At 52.8% G+C, this 13,198-nt stretch overlaps 1 protein-coding gene across 1 annotated transcript in view; it reads left to right on the forward strand.

Moving 5' to 3' along the window:
* Nucleotides 1-1,579: 1,579 nt before the first annotated feature.
* The window catches only part of Vstm2b (V-set and transmembrane domain containing 2B), a 30,560-nt gene continuing 18,941 nt past the window's right edge, over nucleotides 1,580-13,198 (forward strand). The window contains exons 1-4 of the mRNA XM_038340519.1: nucleotides 1,580-1,661; nucleotides 2,202-2,386; nucleotides 3,414-3,443; nucleotides 4,594-5,074. Of these exons, the coding sequence (XP_038196447.1) occupies nucleotides 1,580-1,661; nucleotides 2,202-2,386; nucleotides 3,414-3,443; nucleotides 4,594-5,074 (778 nt within the window). The remainder of the gene's footprint in view (nucleotides 1,662-2,201; nucleotides 2,387-3,413; nucleotides 3,444-4,593; nucleotides 5,075-13,198) is intronic.

The raw sequence follows: 13,198 nt of genomic DNA on the forward strand, positions 1-13,198 counted from the left end.
CTGGGGAATCCCAAATTCTGAGGAAAAGAAAGAGAAGAGGCCCAAGGAGAGCTCCCACCTAAGCCATTGTGCCTGGACTGAACCACTCATCCACCCACACGCCCCTTAGGAAGGGAGACTGAACTCTCTAGGCGGCTACAGAGATGGCCAGGGAATGTTCTGGGACACACAGGCTGCAAACGTGGGGGGATGGGCTGTGAACCCAACTGTGTATACCACCTCTGCCTCCTTCTGCCTGGGGTGGGGGATTTGCAATGGCTACAGATGGGGCAATGTCTGGGAAGAGCTTGCGAGGACACAGGGCCCGGCTCTCTCCGGGCAAAAAGACCGCCCCCACCCAGAACCCTCCGGAGCCTTGAGTCGTGCCCGGCGCGCTCCCCATTCCACCCCACCCGCACCGCCTCTGCCGTCACTCACGGCCGCTGCTTGCTGGCTCTCTGGTGCGCTCCGCGCCACAGGCACCTGCAAGCCGGGCGCTGGGCGCTGGGCGCTCACTTCTGTCTCTCACACTGCGGACTGCTGGTCTTCACTGTCACCTGGCCTTGCTTCTGGCCCGACATAGTGCTCCTCCCTTCTCGCAGTCCTCTGGCGCCCATCCACCCACCATGGCCCGGGTCTGGGCCAAAGAGTGGTGTGGCTCACGGCCCAAACCTGGGTAAGGAGTTGAGGCCCTTGGGGCTGCGGAGAGGCTGGGGGGGGGGCACACGGAAAGCAGGGTGGAGCAGCTCTCTCCAAGGATGGACACACGGGGAAGAAGCCAGGAGTTTGGGTGGGAGGACCCCCTAAGCAAATAGAGACGGGTGGGGCTGCGCCGCAGCCAGAAAAACGGTGGTCGCTCCTAGTGACCCTGAGTAGGGATGGGGGCCAATGAGTGGGGGCGGGGCGGACTCGGAGGGGAGGGCGGGGGTGATGCCGCCAAGGAGGCTGCTCGCCGCCCAGCTACTGACCGCCCCCTCCCTTTTCCCCCCTCCCCCTCTCCCCGCCTCTCTCTGGCTGCGGGTCGGTCACACCGGACCTGCTCTCTCCGCGCTGCACTGGGTCGGACGCCAGGTCTGCGCGCCGCGGTTGAGCGCACACTCGCCTTGCGGAGAGCCGCTGAGAAACCGGCGGGGGCGGCGACAGGGGAGCTCGGCGGGAGCCGGAGGAGGTGGCAGTCGGGAGGCCAGCCAGGAGACCGGGAGGCAGAAGCTGGTGGCTTTCAGGCACTCATCCCGTTCTCCAAGGATGGGTCCTGGCGCAGCCCGGCCACTGCCCGGCCCGCCGGGCAGAGACTGAACTGCGGATCCCCATTTTTTGTGAACCACCGGACCGAAGGAGGTACCGACTAAAGGACCCTCCTGACCGGACTTCGTCTCCTGCACTCCCCCGCGCAGTGCCCCCCGCCAGACCCGCGCCTTGCCAGCCGGCTAGAAAGCCGGGTTGATTGGCGGCAGGCGGCGGCCAGGGGAGGGGGCGCCGTGCGGGGCCATGGCAGGCTCCGAGGAGTCCTAGCCCGAGCTCGAGCCGGAGCCGAGCCCAAGCTGCTGCTGCCGCCGCCTTTCCGCGCCGGGCCCCCGTCGCCGCCGCAACCCTGCGGGAAATGGAACAGCGGAACCGACTCGGCGCCCTCGGATACCTGCCGCCTCTGCTGCTTCACGGCCTGCTGCTCTTCGTCGCCGACGGTGAGCGCGGGAACTTCGCGACCGCGATGGGTTCAGGGGAATCTTTGCTGAGGCTACGAAAGTCTGCCTGCCGGCTTGGGCACAGCGGAGGAGAAAAGGAAGCGGCAGGCTTCACGGTCTCCAGCGATCCCCGGTGTGCAATCCAGGCTGGGAGTGGGTAGGGGCATGAGAGCAGATGAGGGTCGCCGCGGCTGTGGCGTCCGCTTAGGGAGTCTTTCGGTGGGCCCCCCACTAAGCAGAGGAGGCCTGCAGCGAGCGAAAGTTGGCGCGCCGCAGCCCGGGCTCCAGTGCTGCGGCCCTATCTGCCCTGCACCTTGCACGACCCGGAGCGAAGCAGCCTGCAGCAAGTAGCGGGGCTCTGCTTCCACCTTGCAGCTGCTCCCTGAACTTTGCTGGCGCCTCCCGCGCTGGGCCTCATAGTAGCTGGGGACAGGAGTGGGGGCAGCCCCAGGCCGGAGAGCAGGAGATCTACCGCCTCAGCCTCGGGTTGTCCCAAGCCCCCGCCTTTCAGCTGGTCACGCCTCTCTCTCCCGCCCCCAGCAACATTCACCGAAGTCCCCAAAGATGTAACCGTGCGGGAGGGAGACGATATCGAAATGCCCTGCGCGTTCCGGGCCAGCGGAGCCACCTCATACTCGCTGGAGATTCAGTGGTGGTACCTTAAAGAGCCTCCCCGGGAGCTGTTACACGAGCTGGCACTCAGCGTGCCAGGAGCTCGGAGCAAGGTAACCCGTTGCCCAAGAGGCACCCGTGCTTACCCTGCTCCCTCCAGGGGAAATGAGGGTTACCCTCACAGGGCGCCGCCCTGTCGCGCAGCCACCTCCCATCCTCTGCATCTCCAAAGCATCCTCAAAGTCGGCGGCTGTCCCCAGAGGCTGTCTGTTCTTAACATTGCTTCTTTCTCTGTAACCTCAGGGAACTCCCTTCAAGCCCAGCCCTTGAAAACCCACATCTGATCCAGTTTGGCGGCTCAGGCTCGCTAGCTCTGGGACTGTAGTCTGATGGGTGCTGACTGAAGAAAGATCACTTGGTTCTATCAGTCTTTCCTCTGCCACCCCAAGGCGTTAGGGCTCAAGGCCAGGGGCTTCAGCTCTCCGGGTTGCATTTACATGGTAGAGAGAACATGGTATCTGAGAACGGGTATCTGAGGAGCTGCCCCACCCTCAGTGGCTGGAAAATCTTGCAGTCTGCCCCATAACCCACACTCGCACTCAGGTACTCACTCACACCCACAGTGTCCCGGGATCACACTCAGAGTTCCTGTTCTCATCTTCCTCTGGCACGTTTTCACACATACCAGGCTGATAAGGCCTCAGTGACGCTGGACCCTCCATCCAGTTTGTCACAGTTCCAAATTAAGTGGAGGGTTTAGAGGAGATGAGTAGGAAGTAAGACTCCCTCCTTTGCACGTGCCTGGCCGTCCAGTACCCACCCACCCTGGACCGCAGACAGGTGTGTGTCAGGGCAGCCACTGCTTAGCCAAACAAGGTGTTAGCCCCAAACCTGCTTCTCTCTGGTACACTGCGGGGATCCTAATGTGTATCTGGTGCCCTCCACCATGCCACACCCCACGCAGTAAGCTCCCAGCCCACCTGCAGAAAGTCTCATTGTCAAAGACAGAGTTTCCCCGTGCACAAATGCCACCTGCTTAATCAATCTCTCTCTCCCTCCCTCCCCCTCTCTCTCCCTCTCCCTCTTTCTCTTCTCTCCCCCTTCTCCTTCCTCACTTTCTCCCCCTTCTCTGCATTTTAGGTAACAAATAAGGATGCAACTAAAATCAGCGTAAGTGTGGAGCCCAGCATGGGCCGCGGGAGACCCCTTCTGGCCGCTTTGCGCTCGGCAGCTCCCTCCCCTTTAGAAAACCTTTGCGGCCAAGCAAAGCGAGCTTTGCTACCACAGGGAAGCACTGTGGGCTACTTGGCGTATCTGGGCGCCATCTGTCGCTAGTAGAGGAATTAGGTTGTCTTTTGTGTAAATCAAGGGTCCAAATCTGAGTCCCCAAACCCCGCAATAGTAAACTCACCCTTTGAGTAGGCTCCTGGCATGCACCTGCTCTTGACTTCTTGGCTGTCATTTCTTCCAAGACCTCGAGTGTGGCTCCTTGCTCAGACTGCTTGCGGTTTCAACTTCCCATCCCCTTCTGCCTCACCCTGCACATGCACCAGGCCCTCTAGAAGCACCCTTTGCTCAACCATCTCCTCTTCTGCGGACAGCATAGTTGTGGGCTCCTGGGGGCTGTTTCTTATGCAGAGAGGATGTGTAGGGTTTGTGGCACTGGAGATTGGAAGTAGCAGGGCCTGAAAACAAGCCTCTTTGCAGACCCAGTTGAGAGGTGAGGGGTTGTGCCTGTGTTTGGTGAATCTTAAGATTTCCACCAAGCCAAGAGGACTTTTTCAGGGATCTTAACAAGTGGTCAGTCTTAAGCAAGGCAAGGGCTAACTGTAAATTACAGGGCAGGGGATGTGTAGTTGTGCATGCTACAGGCAAGATGGACACACCCCAGGCTCTCTGGATTCTAAGTAAAATTGAGCGTGATTTCCGGTATATGTAGGATGTCCCAGAGCAGTTAGGCTGGGCATTACGGCACAGGAAGGATGTGGATGGTTCGCCACAGACAGCCCCAGTCTGAAATTTCTTGCAAGTTATGGAGAGTTATACGTTCAGAAGGGTAAATATGGGAAACCATAAGAAAGAGTAAATATGAGGTGAGACAGCTGGGAAATGGAGACCAACACAGTGCACACGCAATATGGTGTCTAGGCAGAACTGAGGGCCTGTTGCCACCAGTTGAGATGTATTGAGGTGTTATGAAATATTGGGACGTTGTGGCAATTGGGATCCTATTGGCACAGTGATAGGGGAACCAAGATCACCAGTCACCAAAGCAGATGTGGAGCTCACTGGTCAGGCCTCTAACCGGGCTGTCTTACAGACCGTGCGTGTCCAGGGCAATGACATCTCGCACCGCCTTCGGTTGTCTGCTGTACGACTGCAGGACGAAGGAGTTTACGAGTGCCGTGTGTCGGACTACAGCGACGACGACACTCAGGAACACAAGGCCCAGGCGTTGCTGCGCGTGCTGTCGCGGTTCGCACCGCCCAACATGCAGGCTGCTGAGGCAGTGTCCCACATCCAGAGCAGTGGCCCGCGGCGACACGGAGCCCCCAGCGCTGTCAGCTCCAGCAATGCAGGCGCCGCCGCCGTCAGCACCACCTCTGAACCCGGGTACAGCGACAAGAACCCACCTCCTGGGAGCCCTCCCTCTAGACCAGAAGTTCCGGAGGCAGCGGCGGCTGCTGCCGCCGCCTCCGCGACCCACACAGTCACCACCACTGCTGCAGCAGCTGCTGCTGCTTCATCAGCTTCACCACCATCAGGCCAGGCTTTCCTTCTGCGCCAGAGGCACGGTTCCGGTAAGAGTGGGCCCCAGAGGGTTCTCGTGTACCCTCGGGAGAGGCGGGGAGAGGGAGGGGACCGCCCATGACATAGTCGGATAGTCTTATTGCAGAGGCAGTTGTGGGGGAGGGGCGGGGGGCGCCAGCGGGCGCCTTTCTTGTGTTCTCTGGGCATTTTCCCAGTCTTGATTCTTAGCCTGTTGGAGCATCCTACCAAGCATATTCATGACTGTGCAGGCTGTCCTGTCTGGCTCTGAGGCTGGATTGTAAAGGCATCCTGTCTTGGGCAGCGTTGGGAGCTGTATACCCAGACCCTCATATTTTGAAAGATATTTCCCAGGTAGGGTACTGGCTCCTTTTGAGAGAGGAAGAAAATGGTAGAAGCAGGCAGCTGTCTGTCTTTGCTGATTGGTGGCATTGAACTGTCCTTTAAGGTCCAGGAAGTTCGGCTGTGTAGCCTTTGCTCAGTGGTTTCTAGGTGTGGCCTTATATCCGGCTGTAAATTCTGTATGTACACAAGACTCCCAGTTCTCCTTGGTTCTAGGGGGAAGAGAGCTGAAGATGGAGCACTGTACCCGTCATAAAAGCATACAGAGGCTGTTACCCACTTTCTTAGGGAGCTAAAGTCTGGGGAGGTAAGGAGCTGAAGTTAGGCACTGTCAAAATAGAAATCAGAAAAAGGAACTGCTGCCCTGGTATTGGGCCCCTGGGGGATGTTGGATAGCGGTAGTGAGGGTTTAGGATGCCCAGAAAAGCTGTAACTACTGTGCCAAGTACCTCTTCTCCCAAGATGCCTCCCTCTCCAACCAAACTCAGCTGGTGCTCCAATGCTTACTCCTAGTGTCTGATTTTAAATAATTCACCCCGAGCCTGAACCCCTCGTCTCAGTCTTTGCAGTGCATATTTATTTCCCATGAAGGGAATCTCTACTGGTATTAAAGCATGAAAGTCTAGGGGAGTCACAGAGCTCGGATGGGTTGGGACACACTGTCGTGCCCCAGGTTGGCTATTCTAAGAAAGTAGGCTCCTGGACTGTCATCACTGAATCTGAGGCGACAGGCCTCACATCACGTTTTATCCCAACCTCTTGCTGATCCTTAAGCCCTTGAACATTTGGAAGCGGCTGGTCTGTTCTGAGCATCAGTTCAGCCTTGTTTTTCCTTAGTTATTGTTCCTGTGGGAGACTGTACTGTGTCTCCCCCTTCCTTGGGAAACTGCTGTGTGTGTGTGTGTGTGTGTGTGTGTGTGTGTGTGTGTGTGTCCCTCCTGAGAGCCTTACTATGACTGTTCTGGATCTCCCCCCCAAGGAATTCTGTTCTGTGACACAAACATACACCACACACACACACACACACACACACCAACAGTAGCTTATTCTGTTCTGTGTCTCATCTTCCCTGTGTGACTCTACCGTGTCTCTCCTCTGGGAGACATAACCGTGTCCCCATTATTTGTGAAGAATTTTGTCACTTTTAGCTCCAGGGATCTATAAGAACCCCCTCCAAGCCCTGGGAAAGATGGGTCATCTTCAAAGAACTCCCAGCTCTCCTGTTTAACTTGGGATGCTGTACCATCTGTATTAATTTAAAGTGCTATGACAAATATACCAAAATGTCAGTAGCTCAAACACAATCCAAATTCATGGTCTTTGTTGCATCATATCTTGTTCTGGGGTGGGAACAGCATGTTCTGTTCAGTCATTCAGAAGCCCTGGCTGACAGACTGTATTAGCTCCAGCAAGTAGCTCCAAAATCTCTCTGGGAAGCAACATATAGCAGCATATAAGCATGTAAGGGAATATAGATGGAAATGTCCCTTCGACCCAGTTCTAGGAGAGAATGGAACCCTAAGGCTGTAAGATATTCATGGTGCATAGTGAATTCGCTTATTTCCCGTGTATTTAGAATGACTCTGTGTGTGCAGTATTTGCAAGAAACTGAGGAAGGTGTCTCTCAAACCATTCTGTAGTGCTCCTTTTTTTTTTTGAGAAAAATCACTCAGGAATGGCAAGTTGGGTTTCTAAGGACCAGGCCTAGAGGTGGTAGACATCACATCTTCCCCCACCCCATTCACTGACCACATAGATAACAAGTCTTTGGAGGAAATGTACTGGTTGTCTTGACAACTACTTTCCAGCTTCATCTCTCTGCAGTGTAAGAGCGCACAATTTTTGAAAGAACTGAAAGTCTCTATGTAGCATTCACTGGGTATCTTAAGAAAGTGTTCATTGACTCATGCTATGATTGGCTTAATTGCTGCTGATTAAAAGACCCTTCTGCCCTTTACCCTCGGAAAGTAGGAAATAAGTGCATGTGGTAGACTGGAGAAAACCTCTGGAATGTTCCCCAGAGCAGTGACAAACAGATAACATGAAAGTCCAGATAAGAGTTACATTTATGCTGTCTAAGCTTCATGTGTTGTGTCTCTTGGGAAGCGGTTTAGCATCTCTGTAAAATGGACAGTGTTTCAGTCTGACTCTGGGAACTTCCGTGTGTACATGTTGTTCGCCATCATTACTGTGGCCTTAACTGCTCTGGATGGAGAGGAGAAGAGGAGAAAATGAGCAAGCTGACAGCTGGAGACCAAGCTGTAGAGGGACCTTAAGGGATAAGTGGCACCAACAGGGTTGATTAGAGGCTTTGACCCAGGAAGTACCATGTACTAGAGATTCATGAGAGTGATCTTGGCCACACCCATACAATTGTAATGAGACCAAGGTTGTGAGCTCGTTCCTGTTTGAAACCCCCTTTTCTTTTGTTTGTACCTGGCCCTTGAGAGCTACTACACTGGCCTTGAGAACCGAGCATGGCCAGTCTGTGTTGGATGAGCTCATCCACTGGAGTTGGACGTAGCAACCAGGTTGGGATTTCTGTTTGTCTTTCTTGTGGGGACAGCCATTTTCAGTACCATTCAGAAAGCACAGGCAGCTGGGCTCCCTGTAGGCCAGATAGTGCAGTACTGTTGCACTGTCAGACTCTTGTTATTTCTATCACCCAGTAGTAACCTTTGCCAGCTTCTACACAGGGCAAGAAGCGGCATATCTCAGACCAAGCCCTGGTTTCTCTCCAGCTCCCTATTGAAGATGAAACATGGTCAGATGAAGTCAGTAAGCCTGTGCACTTCCCCCATCCCTGTGCCCTCTCTTAGGGGAGTCACTTAGTTGTAGGTACCCAAGTATCCCACTCTGTGTCTGGAGAAGCGGTACATGTGACCTCTAATATGCAAACACACCTAACAGCTTTGATTCCAAGGAGGGAACCACTCCCAGTAGGTGAGGTTGAAACATTTAGAATGTTTGCATGGTGGGTATTAACCTTGCTGCAAGACTTTCCTGGGCTCATGGCCAGCTCTGGGTCCCCATGGAGGCAGCAGGTTCAGGGATATCTCGGAACTTCCAACAGCAGGAGACCACAGCATGTTCTGAGCCTGTCTTCCCAGCTACTTTCCAGTGCGCAGACCTAAGCCAGAGAGGCCCATTGCTCTTGGTTAACAGGCAGACATGTTTATAGTGCTTCTCAGTCAGGATGCTGGCAGAGCAGATGGCACAGTCATGCAGAGTCACTGAGGGGCATTGGCACAGGGTAGTTATGAAGACAGAAGCAGGCTTAGGCCAGCCAGCAGAGGAAGGTTGTAAGTCCCCAGAACTGGCAGCAATAGGAGCTGTTAGTGTCCATGCAATACAGACTGGGGGCAGCTGGTGGGGAGGGGGAGCTGGGATGAGACTGGTAGAAGTCAGAGCAGCTGGGGGACAATGTTCCATGATCAATTCTGTAGTCTCAAGGTCTCAATGGAGGGTCTCAGTTAACTTTCCATGACCCAACAAGGACATGATTCCCCTCTTGCATGTTTCTGATTTGGCCTCCTATTAGCCAAACCCTATTAGCCAAACACAAGGGCATCTGGGGGACGCTGTCTAGAGAGGTAGGCCCCAGATCCTAGAGCACAGTGAAGAAGGTCAAATGGAGGACCCAGAGGACTGGAAGTGTCATCCCAGCCTTGGTGTAGTGCACCCTAACCCTTTCAGATCAACAACTTGAAGAGTGGCCCCAGCCCCCCCTCCACAAGGTGTCATGCACAATTGATCCTAAAAGATCTTCCATGCTTGTATTTGTGAAGTGAGCTATTTCAGCACTGCCAGGAAGAAGATACAGGGCAGCCTGCTCAAAGCATTGCCACATTGCCCCTTTGCTACTCATCAGCCAGGAAAGGAAACCTTTTCTCTACTCACCTGTGCCCAGCGTGGCCATGAGTGTATTTACACTAAAAGGTTGTTTAAAAAACTCATTCGTTTCATGTCTCATTCGTCAAGGATGTTTTAGTACATATACTTAAAAGTAATCATGGGTTGAGTTAGCAAAGCAGATCAGGCAGAGAAGGCTGTGTCCGTTCCTCACCGTGTGAGCCAGCCTGGCTACTCATGTGAATGCTGATCCCACTGTCATGAATACTTAGCTGCCGGTTGCCACTGCGGGGAGACAGAGTATCTTCCAAACACTTCTAATGGAGGAAGGGCACCAAGGAATCCAGCCCAGCCTCAAAAAACAATATAGTTGACAGCAGAAAGGCTTCCATGTTGGCAAGAGGTTTCCTTCTGTAGGGAACTTGGGGTCTGATTGTGGTGAGCGAACCTCTAACTAACCTCAGGGCTCCAGGAATAAGGAGAAGCACCACAACCCCAGGATGGGTGTGTCTGGACGCAGAGAACTAGAGGCTTCCAGTATTTCTCTCTCTTTTTTTTCAGTAGTTGAGTTAACAGTGAGAAGACAGCAAAGGTCATGGGTGTGACTGTGGTGTTCTGTGGTGGAGACGCTGTTTCTGCTGGGAGTTATGAGGGGGGGAGGAGGAAACATCCTTGGGTGTTGCCATGGCAACCATAAACCATGACCAAATGGGACTGTGACTGAAGTAAAGACACTCACTCTGCCTTAACCTGTGCCCTGGGTAGACGACAAAGCTGGCACAGTGGCACCAGGATGGTGCTGGAGAGTCAAAATGCTGCAGAATCTCCAGTCAAAACAGCAAGGCTAGGGACCCTGGGCCCAGAAGGACTTGTAGACCACTGTAAATCTGTTCTTCCCTCAAGTTCTGATGCGACATTAAGGACCTCATTTTAGGAAGGAGAAAAAATGTCTAGTAAAGGATGTCCTCAGAAGAGGAAGGACTCAGTGAGCATCCCGAGGGAAAACAAAAAATGAAAGGACTTTGGGAAAGGAGTATTGGAGGCTCACAGCTGTAAGAGACAGCTGCGTCTTCCTGAATAGTGGCAAAATCGTGTCTTAGCAGTGATAGAAGGCTCTCCCTCTCAGCCAACCACTGGGATTCTGTCCAGACCAGCCTCATGATTCCCATGAGTGAGGACCAGAAATGGCAGCTATGAACTATTGATGTAATCATGAGAGGCTTCCTGCAGGCAGACTGTTTCCAGGCTTGGAAGAGTCAGTTAGGGATGATGGCCTCTTAGCGTAGCTGATGCCCAGAGAGGTTCTAGATTCTCCTATATCTCCCTCTCTGCGATGTGCTACGAAGGCTACATGAAATGGAATGGGTTTGCTCTTTAGATCTACCCATGAGTGGCCAGGCAGCTCACAGCCTAGTCTTTCTCCTTGCATTAGAGATCCCCAATAAATACTAGCTGCTCCTGCAGTGTAACAATCATTCCTAGTTACACCTGCTTTTACGGAGCACATATGCCTGCCACTGTCACCCCTACCATCAACAGCAGTTCTCCCTAACTCTGGCTGCTTCCCTTTATTCCCAAGAACACAGTCCCTTCTCCAGTTTGTTCCCGAAACCCAGACCCTTTCATCCACCGTAATGGCAGCCCCCAAGAGGAGAGCCAAGTGCCAGACTTTCTAAATGTCACCAGGAGCCAAACCACTAAGGAGCTTCTCATTAAATACACCAGGAGCACATTTTTAAAGCTCTGAATGTTAAGGATTCCCCAAGCATCCTCAGGGATAAGCGGGGTCAAGTGCTTCTGTAATATGATATTGATTAGTCCTGCTCCATGTGGACAGTGGTGAGGGCTTGCCTGTGGTCTAAACCTCAGAGCTTTATGGAGATGCTAGCAAGGTTTTAAGACATTTTTGCAGCACGGGGGAAAGCGTATTATCTGTTTTATTCCCCTGTGCTTGATGAAGCTTTCCAGGTATCTCTTATAAACTCATCTCGAGAAGCAAAAAGTCTTACACAAAAGCTGCAAGGAAGTTGAGAGTGAGCCAGTCTTGTACTTCCTCCCTATCCCTATTCATTCCTTAGGGAGGATCTTCCTCAGAGTAGTGCTTCCTGGGAAATGAGTCTGGTGGATTTGGTAGTTTAAAGGAAGAGGCTCATGTAAATACCAGAGAAGATCACTCTCTCGGGCTCCTCCAAGGCTAGGGTTAGGCTGATGTGGAGCACTGACTGAGGGAAGCAGTTGGCAATGGGCAAGTCCTCAGTAACTGTTGAAGTAGAAGACTGGAGCTTGCCTATGTCCTTCATGCAACAACCCTTGAGACACAGGCTACCCCCAAAACATGCTCAGATGAGTAGTCTGAAACGATTAGATTTTCTGTTCTGTCTTTACCACCATCTAGGATGAAACATCGGAGGTACTTTACACTGGCTAAAAGGGGCTGCTGTTGCTGTTCCGTTAGTAGACTTTCCTTGGTGCCAGGTCTCTGTTCAAAACAAGAAGCTATGTTAGTGACTTTTCTCAGCACTGTGACAAGCTACCTGATAGAAGCATCATTTGTATTTATGTCCAGGGTTTCAGAGGGTACAGCCAATCATGGGCAGGGAAACTGTGGCAACTGAACGCTGTGTTTTGTGATCCGGTGGATTCTCACACAGGAAGGAGAGAGCTCAGGTTGGAAGAAGGGCTGTAAGCCTCCGAGGCTTGCTTTCTTTGACCCACCTCCCCCAGCCATGCCTCCCATCCCAAAGGTTCCATTCCTTTAACTTCAGGACAGTGTCACCAGTTGACAACCAAGTTGAGAACTATTTGCATGAAACCACAACAGAAGCCAAAGTGGACATTTCAGAAGCTCTTTTCCACTCCAAACTCAGGGGTCCTTCTCCATCCATCTCAGAAGTGGTCTTCCTGTTAGAGGACTGCCCCAGTGTTCCAACCACCCAGGAGTCTTTGAAGGCTAATTGTCAGCAGGACAAGTCTTACCAACACCAAACTGTCCACCCCATGCTGTTAGTGAATAAGGGCAGGGGGAGGACCTGGGTCAGTCAGTTCCCTGGCATGCCTCCGGTGCTTCCCATCCTTGTAGACTTAAAAAGCACAAACCCAGTAAATGCCAGGATAGCATAGGTGGGAGAGACAGCCACCATCACGCACGACCACTTCATTGGTCCCCTGACACTTTAATCATTCCCACGGTTCAGCTAGCTCAACTGCAGGCAAACCCAGGTTTGAGGGCCTTGGAGCTCCAACCACCCAGAATCACAGTATACAACCTTCTTTTCATAAGCACCGCATTTCCTCCCGATGCTGTCCACCTTTGTGCCTTGGAATCTTGGCTTCGTCATTAGCCACAAGCGAGTACTCTCCTCTGTGTGGAACCAGCTCCCAGGCTGGAGGACAGCTGGCTGCATCACAGGAGGTCATCTGTCAATTTTCAAAATTAGACGAATGAAACACCTGACAGAACAAGGAAGGATTTATTTTTGGCTCAATTTCAGAGGCCTTGGTTCATGTGGTGGTTTGAATGAGAATAACTCCCAGAGACACAAATATTTACATACTTGGCCTCCAGTTGGTAGCGCTGTTTTGGGTAGGTTTAGGAGGTGTGGCCATGCTGGAGGAAGTGTGTGACTGGGAGTGGACTTTGAGGTTTCAAAGCCATGCTCCATTCTCAGTGCGCTGTCTGTTCCCTACTTATGCTCTCAGCATCTAGTTCCTGCTGCCTTGCTGCCTCCACCCCACCATCATGGACTCTAATCCTCTAGGACCATAAGCCCAAATAAACTCTTCTATAAATTCCCTTGATTATGGTGTTTCATTGCACCACTAGAAAGGTTACTAATACAGTGGAGAAACAGGGAAAAAGGGGGACATTCTTGGACTCAGCTGCCCTCTCTGTTTGTCCCATTGAGTCCTTTAGCCCATGTATCGTGTCACCCACAATCATGGTGGGTCTTCTTCCCCTAATT

The sequence above is a fragment of the Arvicola amphibius genome, chromosome 8 (assembly GCF_903992535.2).
Source record: "Arvicola amphibius chromosome 8, mArvAmp1.2, whole genome shotgun sequence".
In the NCBI taxonomy this organism is placed as follows: Eukaryota; Metazoa; Chordata; class Mammalia; order Rodentia; family Cricetidae; genus Arvicola; species Arvicola amphibius.